The sequence below is a fragment of the Numida meleagris genome, chromosome Z (assembly GCF_002078875.1).
Source record: "Numida meleagris isolate 19003 breed g44 Domestic line chromosome Z, NumMel1.0, whole genome shotgun sequence".
NCBI lineage: Eukaryota > Metazoa > Chordata > Aves > Galliformes > Numididae > Numida > Numida meleagris.
In genome coordinates this window covers 15,000,763-15,014,116 of record NC_034438.1, presented here as the reverse complement: position 1 = coordinate 15,014,116, position 13,354 = coordinate 15,000,763, and the positions used below count along the sequence as shown (strand labels likewise).

General features: G+C 43.6%; 2 protein-coding genes across 3 annotated transcripts in view; one reads left to right on the top strand and one right to left on the bottom strand.

Moving 5' to 3' along the window:
• Positions 1-8,028, bottom strand: part of PARP8 (poly(ADP-ribose) polymerase family member 8) — a 120,728-nt gene extending 112,700 nt beyond the window's left edge. For both annotated transcript variants that reach the window (XM_021379983.1, XM_021379982.1), the window contains exons 1-2: positions 7,468-8,028; positions 6,699-6,753 (exon numbers count right to left, since the gene is read on the bottom strand). In XM_021379983.1, coding sequence (XP_021235658.1) covers positions 6,699-6,753; positions 7,468-7,558 — 146 coding nt within the window. In that variant the 5' untranslated portion in view covers positions 7,559-8,028. The remainder of the gene's footprint in view (positions 1-6,698; positions 6,754-7,467) is intronic.
• On the top strand, positions 7,645-10,759 carry LOC110389706 (translation initiation factor IF-2-like). Its single transcript, XM_021380568.1, has 4 exons — positions 7,645-7,892; positions 7,970-8,659; positions 9,676-9,797; positions 10,638-10,759. The coding sequence occupies exons 1-3, from the start codon at positions 7,645-7,647 to the stop codon at positions 9,758-9,760; spliced, it is 1,023 nt and encodes a 340-aa protein (XP_021236243.1). The 3' UTR covers positions 9,761-9,797; positions 10,638-10,759.

The following is a 13,354-nucleotide window of genomic DNA, read 5'->3' as shown; positions in this document are numbered from 1 at the left end:
GCATAAAGAACCTAACGTTTTTTAAAAGCGCTAAGCAGTGTACAGTAATACTGAGACCACTACATGGTGTGGGAGTTCAGCACTTCTGGAAATTAGGCCATATATTTATGTGCCTGAAGACACATTTTTATGACAGAAGGAAATCACAATTTGAATGCACTGTTCCTAGTATCACTACAATACATAGCAGAGATGGGAGAGCCCAGCTTCATCAGACTAGAAACACATCTCTACAAGACTGCAGTCTCTCTGAAGAACATCATTTTTACTATATGCAGTGATGGGGATTGGGTTCATTTCAGACTCTGCTGATTTTCTAACAGTAAAGCAAGAAAGACCTGTCAGAAACAAGACCACCAAATGAAGACAAGCTCAATGAAACTGTGAGTTCAATGGATTTTTCTTTTCACAAATCTTCAGTGTTGCGTTTAATGACATTTTTACTACATTATTCTACTAGATGTCTTTTCAGGATGAATCATTTGTTAAAACACACCTACTGAATCTCTTGTGGAAACTATAAAAAAAAAAACAAACTATAGGAATGTATGGATAGGTTTCATGTACAGACAATACGAGTACAAAATAGGTTAACTGGAATTTATACGATGGAAAATGTTTGTCCTGAAGAGAGAGTTTAAAACTGAAATTTCATTAATACCTGACAGAAAATTGTTTTACAAAAGTGCTCAAGGCAGTATTCAACATTAATTCAACTATAGAATTTTTAATGAAGAAATGAAAATCTCAAGGCATGCCATGCTATATCTAAATTAGAATCCCAACTCACATCACAGATTTATCTTTCCAGGAAATGGTACAATCCCAACAAAAAAGTCATATTTGATGAGGAAGTTAAAATTCAAAGACACAGTACAATCTTCCAGCTATTTAGAAACAGTAATAAACAGTGTTAAGGGCAAGTTGTCTGTCTGGTTTTCATACCTATCTTACTACAGTAGAGACAGATTTTAGGAATTTAATAACATATTTAATAACTTGATCACAATTAAGTACAGCCATCAATGGAAGATGAACTGTACCTGCACCAACCCTTCCAAAGGCCTTTATAAAACGGATTCCCACTAAACTAAAATCACTCAGAACAATAGATTCCATGAGAACAATTTTCTTGTCTTAGGTCATACTTTCAGCAACACTTGCATCTGATGCAAGCCACCAGTGCTCCTAAAGGGAGCAGTCCACAGTTTCTTCCCTTGCATAGCTCCCTTCCTTAAGCCAGTAAACACCGAACCAGACATAGGAGCTAGGCTAAAACTAACCTATCCAAAAAAGGCCAGTCTTAAACTAGATTACAGTGGAAATGAAAGAAGAAAATTAAAACATTCAGAAAAGTGTTCCATTCTGATATTTTCATGTACGCATTTTTTAATGTTATAGTTCAAAAAATGCTTTTCAATTCTATTTCTTCTTTTCTTTCAATAGTATGTAAGTGGAATGTAAATTTTAAGATAAAAACACAAATCAGTTAGCCTGAAATCACTTTCTTCCCTGGGTTGTTTTTTTTTCGTACTGAAGACTTTCAACATTACCAGAATGACACCAGAATTTCAAAACTATTCACCAAATTGAACCTCTGATGTAGACGAGTCTTACTGATCTCATGTAAATATCACTACGATATAAGCAAAAAAATAAATCAAAAGACATACCGCTAAAGGGAAAAAAACAATCATCTGAACCTATGTATCATCGAGTGGTTCAAACATGCAGTGCATAAAATGTACTAGGACTTCAGATAGTGAGTTTAGTCTCTTCCTGTAGCTAGCCACAAGCAATTCAGTTACTCTTTCAGCGCCACAGCTATGAAATATTTCACTGCTACATGAGCTGGGAATTAACTTTTTGGGTTTACATGAGAATCTTTGATGCTGCAGTGCTAACTGCTATGTATAACTCCCTGAATAGAAAACACACACACACACACACACACACAAAATATAGTATTCAAAATCAAAGTAACACAAGTTCACAGTTTTAAGCAAATATAAACAATTATTTCAGACAAAAATTCTACTTTCCTTGCAACTGCAGAATTGCCATTAGTATGATCATTCTGCTCATGTATGAAAGGCAGACCACAACAGTCCACTGTGCAAATTGGAGATGGGAATTTTTCTGTCAAAATTAGTCTTTGTGGTTAGGTCTTATGTCTTATCTAGTTTCTTTACAGTGTGCTGTGGTGTAAGATCTGTTTTCATAAACAGCTTACTGTCACTTTCTCCCACTGCCAGTGGAAGCTAAGTACATATTTGAATAAAGAGATATTTCAGAATTGATACGATGTCCATGGTTAGCCTCAAAAAAAAAGGGGGGGGGGGAAGGGGGGCAAGGAGGTGGTGGTGGTAAGAAAAACACTAAGAAAATGACAAAATCTTTTCTCCAGCATAACCAACCACTGTTTTTATGTAAACTATGTCAAACAACAAATAAAGTGAAAACAACTTCAGGACATCACACATTTTTATTTGAAAGATGACAGATCTGATCTGCAATTCTGCTCAGTCTGCAGGGCTTGAGGAGAAGGAACACCTCACTGAGGGGCATATAATAGGACAAAGGAAACAAGAGATTCTTAAAGAAAAGAAAGCACCTCAATGTGTCCACACTTTAATGCCCTGCTTAGATCCTGCAGCAAAAAGCATAAAGAATCCAGTCATTCCTGATATCCCGCCAGCTGTAGTTAAAGAAGAGTAAATCTTGCACAGGCACAGTACCCAAATGAACACCTCACTTTAAAAGGTATCTTTCACCCTACCTTTGGCTTTCTAACAGTGAAATTAAAAATTATCAAAGTGACAAACAATTTGCTTCCTATTTAGTGCCCACATTATGTGCTCCACCAATAAATTACTGATTTTCCCAATCCAGGAAGCATGTTCACAGTGTCCAACAGCTCTAATAACTCGGAGGTGTGAAAACAATGCATTTAAAAAAAAAGAAATAAAAGGAAGTTTTCATTTTTCATGATAATTCATACCATACATATATGGTTGTACTTAGAGATATTTTTCCCTTCTACGTGCAAATGTAAAATCTCCTCTAGGTGCATTTATGCCCATCCAGTGATCATTTACATATGTTATTTACAAAATGTAATAGCTTCATATGACTTAAAAGTCACGTATTGGAACAAATCTATACAGTGAATAAAATGATAATAGTTCTCAGTTGGTTTCCCTGGAACCTCTGTACTTGAATGACAGCTAAGTCATGCCTTCAGGTTTGGTTCAGGACTCTCCTGTGGGAATACAAATCCACTCCACTGAGGCTATGTTAAATATACTTCAGATCAGACCAGTCTACGTGACTTGATCCGCAAGGTGGTCCTGTATCCCCTCTGTATCTGAACAGAACTAACATAGGAAGAGACCAAACAATCAACCCAAGCAACAGTAAAAAAAGCAGGTACAGAAGCTGGTTCTGAGAAGATAAACATCACACATACGAACTTAAAAAGTTAAAGAACGTACGTAAGTATCAGCTCCTCCATATAACTGAACTAATAATAGTGGTTCAGGGAGTTCCGTGGTTGTATCACTATACCAGTTACCAAGAAACTGGCTCTGAGCGTGTTAGGACCACAGACAAAAGGACTTAATGTGCAGTAGAGGTAAAAACAGGATGAGAAAAAAACCTCTAGTGATGTCAAACTCAACAGTATTACAACCTGCCTACACACAAGATAAGGCTCAAGATAATCTTCCTTCTCAAACAGAAAATACATATTTCAGGGGTTTCTGCTCTGATACAAGGACTACTCCAAAAGCAATGCCTTCCATTTTATTTCATTGGCTCACAACATCAGAGGCAGATGTTAGTGGTGCGGCAGTAGAGGGCGAACCTTCCCACCAATATTCCAGTATTACACTTTGTTGCCATATGACAGATGACAGCGCTGGGACAGCCTGACAGAATGGTGTCTGACATGGAAGTGCATATTAAGCAAAGGTGTGTCACTGAATTCCTCCATGCAGAAAAAAATGGCACCCACTGACATTCATCAGCACTTGTCGAACACTTATGGAGACCAAGCAGTGGATGTTAGCATAGTGAGGCAGTGGGTGGTGCATTTCAGCAGTGGTGACAGCAACATGGGATCCATGTTTGACAAGATTGGTACTCGAGATTTTGACGAGAGTGGTACTCAGGCTCTTGTTCATCACTAGTGAAAATACATAGCTAATAGTGGTGACTACATTAAAAAAGAGTGTTTTGTAGCCGAGAATTTGCTCTATCAAACAGTGTTATTGTGCTCTTTGTATTTGTTGTAGTTTCTATGGAAATAAATAGGAGGCATTACTTTTGGAGCAACCTGTTATTCTAAACATTGAACCCAAAGTGATACTACACATTGACCTAAAGGAACATCCAGAGGAAACAGAGCATGAAAAAGACATAATTCCAAGCAAAGCAGGAAAGTGCCAAAGTACTATAATGTTTCATAAATACTATTTCAACACTTATTTGCGTGAGCTTACTTCTCGTTTCAAAAATTCAGCATACACCCTTTACCTATGACTTGAAAACCTTGTTCAGGTCAGTTTGAAGAACAAAGTCATCAAAGACTGAGTATCTGAAGCAGTAGAATGAGGTCTACCAGCTGCCCCTCAGCTTGTGACCATGAGGAAATCATTTGTGTCATTTAGGGACAATTCCTGAGTGCAGTATTCCAAAAATGGCATCACCACTCAGGAAGTCCACAGCTGCAGCAATGTCAGTTGGAAAAAAAGTCACAGCCAAATGCATGAAAAAGATCCTTAAGCAGTAATCCATTAATCCACCACTGACTGCAGATCCTCACCAAGCTGATCCTGGAGGCCTGCTCTGATGCCACACATGGCACAGACCAAATGTGGCTTGGCCAGCAGCTCCCCTACAAAATCGCTATCTCACTGCAATATGAGAACAGTTGCGCCTTTACCAGAAAAGACCTGGAGATTCCATTTTATGTACCTCATAGGGGAGCTCACTACCACAGCCTGGTCTCTCAGTATGCTGCGTGTAAAACACACTCCTACACCAAAATACAAACAAGCAGAGAACATGAAACTCTTAGCCCAAAGGATGCTTTTTAAAATGTCTTTAAATACCAAAAGGAAAGTGAAAATTGGGTATCCTCCCTGTAACAACCCACTTTCACCAATTGCTCTGAGCCTAGCTTCAGTTTCCCTGTTCAGTTGAATTTTCAAGACCCTGAGACTACTTTTTAGTCAACAGCTTCCTCCACAAATCCTGACCCTAGGTAAAACTCAAAGTTGTGGGATGCATGGCTATCTTCCGTCTCCCCTTGCAGACGTGAAAACATTTTGTTCCAGCGTCTATAAACCGGTTTGTTTTCCACCAGCTATGCCCTTAGGCCTTTTACTTTATTCAGCTTGGGAAACAGAAACAATAGACAGGTTTCACTTCCTGGTTTCTTGCTGCAGTATGTGGTTTAGCAAACAGTGCAAAGTAGCTTTCAAATTCAATTATTTTAACTAAACAATTGTATTTTCTATAAGATCATTTTTACTGTATATTGTCTTTTAAAACAAGAACAAAACAAAATGTATACCAAAACCCTAAATTAAAGAGTATATTTCAGGCAACCTGAAGGCACATCTGATTCTCTGGCAGGGGGACTACTCTATTCCACTGAAAATGACGTACGTTGTTCCTCCCCCAGTCGGAGAAGACAGGGCACTGAAGTAGGAATGCATTTTTCCAAGCAGCCTAACAGCCCAGAGACCATCTGGGTGCCCACCCTGTAGCCAGTGCCCAAAGTGTGCACAGAGCAGAACAGAGGGTGTGGGGCACCCAGAGCTTCCTTGCAAAGGGCAGCTCCAGGACACTGTAACCTGACATACCCTGGGAAGGAGAAACAGCCCCTAAAGATAAGCTGTGGTGAAAAAAAAAAAAGAAATAATTAAAAAAAAAAAAAAAAGCCAAGACCTTGCCAAGTCTAATAAAATTAAACTAAAAGATAACAACTTAGTATATACTGTAAATACCCTATCAAGGAAAAGGCAACTCAGAGCCAGGGTGACAAAAATGATGTGTGTTGGACTAGTGTGGGTTTTTGACTGTGCAATTAACACTTCCTTTTAAAAACAGAGGAAGAAAATAAATGGTGAAAACAATAATAAAATCCAGTCCAGTTTATAACCAAAAACTCGGAGCTGTTTAGGAATCATATTTAAACTAACACTCAGTTAAAGCAATCTTGTAACCTTGTAAGCTACACTGACGCTTCCCTGAACTTGCAGTAGTTTAATTTGGTCAACTGCAGGCAGCCGTGCTTCTGTCGTGGGACCAAACGTGGCTCTCAAATACAAGAGAATGAGGTGCTGATGTGAAATACAGACTATTTTTTATTAAAATCATAACTTTTTTTTTTTTTAGGATGAATTAACTCTGTATTTCATATGCTGACACTCTGCAGTTAAGTTCACATATGGCAGAAATTAAGGTTATGCACACAAATGAACAAACAGAAGCAGCGAAGCGCCTCTGAGCAGCATTCAGGCGAGGATCACCGTTCTGGTCACCTCCCTCCACACCTCCTCCTCAGTGTACGTTTGTGCAAACGCGGATGATTTACTGATTGATCCTCCTTGCACGAGGCAAGGCAGCAAATGGGGCTGAAATAATGCGGCGGGCCGGGAGCGAGGGTGTAACGACTGAAAATAAGGTACCTTTTGGAGCCTCCAATGTAGGTGAAGGTAAAGGTGGAGTCTGAGTACCTGAAATCTGAAAACACAAAGGGCCGCGTTATTAGCGCTCGGCTTCCCGTTGGTTCCCTATTTGGGCTGAAATCGCCGAGGTTTCGCACGCCGCCAAGGGGGACTGGTTGGGGACGGGGCTCGGCGTGTACCAGCGGGAAGGCGGCAGCTCCCCCAGCCCCTCGCAACAAGTGCCCGGCGCTATGGCAACGGCAGGGATTTCCATGTCGGTAACGGCAACAGGCAACCGCCGGCCCGGCGCCCGCGGCGGCAGCCGGCCGAGCCCCGCCGCTGGGGCCGGGAGGGGTCCCGCCGCGTCCACCGCCCCGCGGGGGCGAACACGCGCACCGACGGGACCCCAACAGCCGCGCGGCCGCCGCTGGGGCGGCGAGCAGCAGGGAGCAGCTCGCCCAACAGCTGCGGGCTGCGGCAGGCGGGCACGGGCACACGCACAGCCGCACACCGCACGGCTCGGCGTGCGGCCGCTGCCACGCTGCCCGGCCCGGGATGCCCCCCCCTTCCCAGCCGGCTCCTGGTCTCCTCTGCCCTCATATGCCCTCGGAAGGAGAGGAGGAGGAGGAGGAGGAGGACGAGGAAGGGGACTAAGGGCAGACACACGGCGGCCCCGCTCCCGGGGGCGGCCCCGAAGGACACGGCCCGGCTCGAGCCGCGACACCGCGGGTCTGGGTCGGGCAACGGCAGCCTCGTAACCGCCGAACCGGCGCCCGTGGGGGAAACTCACCTGCAAACAGGCAGTCCTTCTCCGCCTTGCACTTTTGGATCACAACGTCAATATCCTTCTGAATCCTCTCTTGTCTTGAACACATCCCCATGGAATAGATCCCAGGGGAAGAAGAAAAAAGCAGCCTTTATCCCCAGCCCCCCCCCCACCCCCCGGTTCTACGTTCGGTCCCGAATTATGGACCCGGCGGCGGGCGAGCGGCAGCCTCTCCGCGCCCCGCAGCGTTCCGCGCGGCCGGCAGGAGGACGGAGCAGGCGGGCGCCGGCAGCCGATGTTGCATGCCCAGATGTGCCCGCCCAGATGTGCCGCCGCTGCCGGCGGATGGCAATTTCCTCCTTCCCTGACAATAGATCCAGCGGAGGGTGGCGGCGGCGACACGGGATCCCCCCACCCCCCACGCCCTCAGGGTTTTTTGGGGTTGGTCGGTTGGTTTGGGTGGTTGGCTTTTTTTTTTTTTTTTTTTTTTTTTTTCCTGAGGAAAAAAAATAAAAAAATAAAAAAGGGAGGGGGAGCCAAGCCGGCCCGGCCGCTCACATCCCTGCCCCTCCCGCCGGCAGCGGCGATCGCCGCGAAGCAGCAGCGCGCAGAGCCCGGTGGCGGCGGCGCCCGCACCCGGTCCCTGGCGGCGCGGCGGGGCCGGCGCTTGGCGCAGCAACGACGAGCCGCAGACCCTCCCCTCGCCGCCGACCCAGCACGTACGGCCCCCGCGGCTCCCCCGGCGGAGGTGGAGCGCGGGAAGAGGCAGATGCGCGGCGCCGCGCGGGCAGCCCAGCGGACGGCTCGATGGCCCCGGCCGCCGCCGGCCGTCGTCTCTTCCCCCCCGCCAGGGGGGGGCTACAGGCTTCCGCCTCCTCCCGATAGGCGGAAGAATGCAAATGACAAGCGCTCGGGTGGCGGGGCGGCTACTGGGCGGGCGACGGGCAGGAAGCGGGCAGCGCCGCGCTGCGCAGGCGGGCGGCGAGGAGCGCGGCCGTGCCCCGCGGGCTGCGCGCCCACCAGCGGCCGAGAGGCACCGCGGGGCAGGGGGGAGGGGAGCGGTGCCGGCCCTGCGGGGCTGCGTGTCCGCCGGGACAGTGCAGAGCGAACGGTCGCGTCTGTCATCCGGCTCCGGCCTCCGCGCCTGTGCTGTCAGCCTTGAGCAAACCTGTCTCCGGCTGTCAGTACGGTGCCCAGCGGCCCGCTCTAATGCGAGGTAGGTAGTAGTTGCAGTACAGCACGGGGAATAGTAGAGTCTGCAAAACCCAGCGTTTTTCATCAGCCGGAGTGCAAGCTGAATAATTAATGAATAAGCGCGTGTCGACATAGAGGAAAGAGATTTAATTACGAAATTCAAAAGAATATTGATAATGAATTGCTTTTATGTATCCATCCACCTCCACGCAGCTTCTGTGTTCGTTATGGAACCCAGTTATTTTACCGTTTTTGTTAGGCAAGTTTGTATTAATCATGTAGCACGTTGATTTCAAGCACCAGAAACAAACATTAATTTGCTATTTATTCTTAAGTGAAAAGATGACAATAAGGATAAAAAGATTTCATACTTATGCCTGTCTTCCTAAGATTTCTTATCTGATGGAGCAGAATGGAAACTACAAGAGAATGCAGGTAGTGTTTAAAGAGCACAAAAAGGTACCATGTGACACAACTCTCCACCTCTAAGAAAATGATTTATCTTTGAAGGGAGATTTCCAGACTACTTCTCAATGCTGTTCAGTAAATTCTCTGTTACTGCAGCAAGTCTTTTCCAAGGTAGGATACAGAGCTTGTCAGTGTAATACAGTGAGGCTTTGTCATTCTGTCAAGTTCAGCCAGCGTGGTCAATGAGCAGTGCTTTTCTAGAGTTTGTACTAGATATTGACTGTTTCAGCTTTTCACCCTGTTATCTGCCAGCTGTGCATGCCCATTCTGGTTTTGATTGTAAGCTGGTACAACAGCAGCCATATTTGCTGCCTTCCCCTTAATCTTAATTAGGAAATATAATCAGAACTTCATTTATTCTGGTGGGTTTTGGTCCTGAACCTTGCAGAGAAAGGTCTCTGTTATCCCTCCCACGCAGATGTGGAAGGAGGGGAGGGTTATTGGATCTTTACAGGGTATTTATGTTGGCAATTCTGCGTACAGCTGATTCTGTCTGCAGGGTTATTCTCAGAGTCATATCAATTAACGTAATTCCTGACTGCCTTTTTAAGCCTCTGACTATTTTCATAGGCTTGGTAACAGTGCATTAAAAAGTCATCCACAAAGAAATTCTCCAATCTTCTGGAAAACTGACATGGCTGATGGCTGGTTTTAGAGCATCAACTGAATAGAACAAGAAGGCTGGATATATGGTTAGTTAAATGTTTATTATTATTTATTGGAAGTGGCTTTAAAATTCCTACACTCTTAACCAGTTTGGCCCATGATTTACCTGTTGACTCCAGTACTGCTATTGCAGAGACAGTTGCTTCTCGTGAGGAGAAGCTACATTATATATTGAGATTGTTCTATTGATGTAACTACTGAAAATTGAACATGTTGGAAAATCAGAGTGAATTTTTACAGTTAGAATTTATCCTTAAATTTGTAAGGATTGTCAAGCTGTTGACCACGTACCTAACTTCTACTGCAGCTCTATCTGTATGTGTGCTGTAATCCCTACGATGGTGTACATTATAACACTCTCTTGAAGAAGTGTCATGGTTTTGTGATTTTCAGTTATTGGTATTCCACATCATAACATCATGTAGTGGATATACCTGGTCCTCAGAAGAGAAGGACTACTACAGTCCCCACGGTACTTTTCTCCTCTGTTACCATTTCCAGCCGGAGGGAAAAGATAAAAGCTCGCAGTATAAAAACTTGCAGATCACGAGACGTCGTCCCTTTTTCCGCCGTCTCTCGTCTTGGCAGCACCTCGCTCTCCAGCCGTCGTATCGTCGGTAGTAGAGTAAGGCCTACCTTGATTTTGGGACATTCTCTCTCTCTGTATTGGATTTATCAGCTTAAATTGTAATTATATTGTATTATAGTGTGTGGTTTTGCATTCCAATATCTTATTTAGTAAATTAGTTTGTTTCTCCTCAGATTGTTGCCACTGTTCTTTGCTCTCAGGGCCATCTCCTTACCCTTTTCCCCTTTTCCCTTTTCCCGGGGCGTGAACCCGTGGACCCCCGTCCCCTTCGTCACAGAACCGGACTGAACACCCGTAAACCATTGACAAGAAGCTTTCCGAAGAGCTTTGCAAGTAATTTCATGAACAACAGGACAGTTGGTGTGGAAAGTAATGATTTTGCCTTAAGGGAATTCATGGTATGCCTGATTGCTTTTTCAGTCTTGAAAATCAATTCTTGTCATTTTCAGATCCATCTCAAGTTTAGCTCAGCTCAAAGAGGTTGTGTTGAACTCATTACCTCAATTTAGTAAAAGAGAAACATAAGAAAATTTTATTTTTGTATTCCCAAGAGCCTGATAGCATTTGCAGAGGTAAAAAATAAAATATGAGAGTTTACATGAGTATAATATCTATATGAAAAGATTGTTTCAAATACAATGGGAGAAAGACCTAGAGAGATAGAAACCAAACTGTCAACGTATGAAAATAATGTGTGAATAGCGACTGAAAAAGTTAATGCACAGTTCAGCCAATTTCTTTTCATGGATGGGTTCTGCCTCCTTTAGACTAAACAGATTTTTTTTTCTTTTTCATTTTTTTGCAGGAAAAAAACAACTTTCCACTTATTAGTGAAGCTGTTGGAAATGGATCAGTAAGTATTAGGATGCCTTGTCCTGTCCCAAAGTATTTCTTTAAACATTTTTTTTTCTAATCATGTTCCTCTTACATTTAAACACGTATTATACATCTTAAGAAAAATAAAAATATTAAGACTTGGGCATGTATGTAGTAAGCAAAGCAATATGATAATTTGGCAGCTGTTGTGTATTTGTAATATAGGAGAGTGTTCAAAAGAGCAGGAATACTGAAACCAGTATTCACAAAACCACCATCAGCCCTTCAAAACAAAACAAAAAAAATCAAAAAACCCACAAATCTTACACTCACTTTTACACGCACCAGCCAGAACTGTTCTACAAAACAAAATAAATTTGAGCTTTTTCTCCAGTTTCAATCACAATTTGCCAGTTACCAGTAGGGCAAAGCTCAGTGACTTCTGCAGACATTGAGCTCTGAGAGGTAGAACATGTAAAGGATCAATACCATCTAACTCTTACAGCACGAAATCACAATGCTACCCTTCCAGTAAGCTTCCTCAGAATGACAGTCATTTGGGAATAAGTAGGGGGAACTGAATTCTGAAAACATAGGCACTCAGTTGTGAGATTTATTAGAGTAACACCGTTATTCCCACCATCAGAGAAGTGACATAAAGCATAAAAAACGTTTTGTTTCAAACTTTGGTGCAGTTTTCACCATGACTCTTAATATTAGCAGTTTCAATCTAAAATTCTGATGCAAGAAAATATTCAAGTAAATGCTGAGTTTACAGTTACTTCTCTTTAAGTTTATTCCCATTTTAGACAATTTCAAGTCAGCTGTCTTCTACATTACCTTCAGCTATTCTTCCAAGTAGACACTGCCACCCTATGTAGCCACAATCCATAGGTATCCAAAGCACTCAAATCATCTAAGACCACTCAAATCATGGTGATATTATAAAGTTGTTAATATTAATAGATTTGCTTATAAAGTCAACACTCTGAGTCTGCCCTGACATGGATGAAAAACATATTAGCATAGTGTACCTATCATAATTTACTAAATTTTACGATTAATAAGGAATGTTAACAGATGTTTGGAGTGGCTTAGCACAGGTCCATTGATAAAATGCCATAGTTTTTTTTTTTTTTTAAATAATGCCAGTTAAAATGAAATCAATAACATGATTTCAAATACTGGTATGATACATGAAAGCTTTAAATATTTTTATATGGTAAAAGCTGAAGTAATTTCTTACATTGCATTATGAAATATAATTCATTTCATAATCATAAATTGACCTGTCTGGTTCACCATAAGCTTTCGACCTTCTCATTTAGCCTAAGAGGATAGGGATATGGATTGGAAGAGTGAACTCTTCAGTGGATAAGGCATGGGTTGGATGGTGACAGTCAGAATGTTGTGGTCAGTGGCTCTGTGTCCAGGTGAAGGGCAGTGACAAATCCCCCAGGGATCTGTCCTGGGACCACTACTCTTCAAAATCTTTATCAATGACCTGGACAGTGAGACTGAGGGGACTGCACCCTCGGCAAGTTTGCAGATGACACAAAGCTGTGTGATGCAGGTGATATAATACAAGAAAGGGACACCATCCAGGGGGACCTGGAAAGGCTTGAAACATGGGCCCATGTGAATCTAATAAGATTCTGCAAGACCAAGTGCACGGTGCTGCACTTGGGCCAGGACAGTCCCAGATATGTGTACAGACTGGGAGTAGAACTCATTTGAGAGGAGCTCTGTGGAGAAGGACTTGGGGATTCTGGTGGATGAAAATCTGGACATGAGCCAGAAGTGTGCGCTTGTAGCTGGAAGGCCAACAGTATCCTGGGCTGCATCAATAGAGGGGTGGCCAGCAGGGAGAGGGAGACGGTTTTCCCCCTCTGCTCTGATCTCATGAGGCCCCATCTGGAGTACTACCTGGGGCCCCCAGCACAGGAAAGATGTGGAGCTGTTGAAGCGGGTCCAGATGAGGGCTATGAAGATTATCAGAGGCCTGGAGCATCTCTCCTACAAAGGAAGGCTGAGGGAGCTGGGCTTGTTCAGTCAGGAGAAGGTTCTGGGGTGAGCATATTGCAGCCCTTTGATATTCAAAAGGGAGCTTATAAACAAAAGGGAGAAAACTTTTTACACAGGCTGATAGTGATAGGACAAGGGAGAACAGTCTTAAAC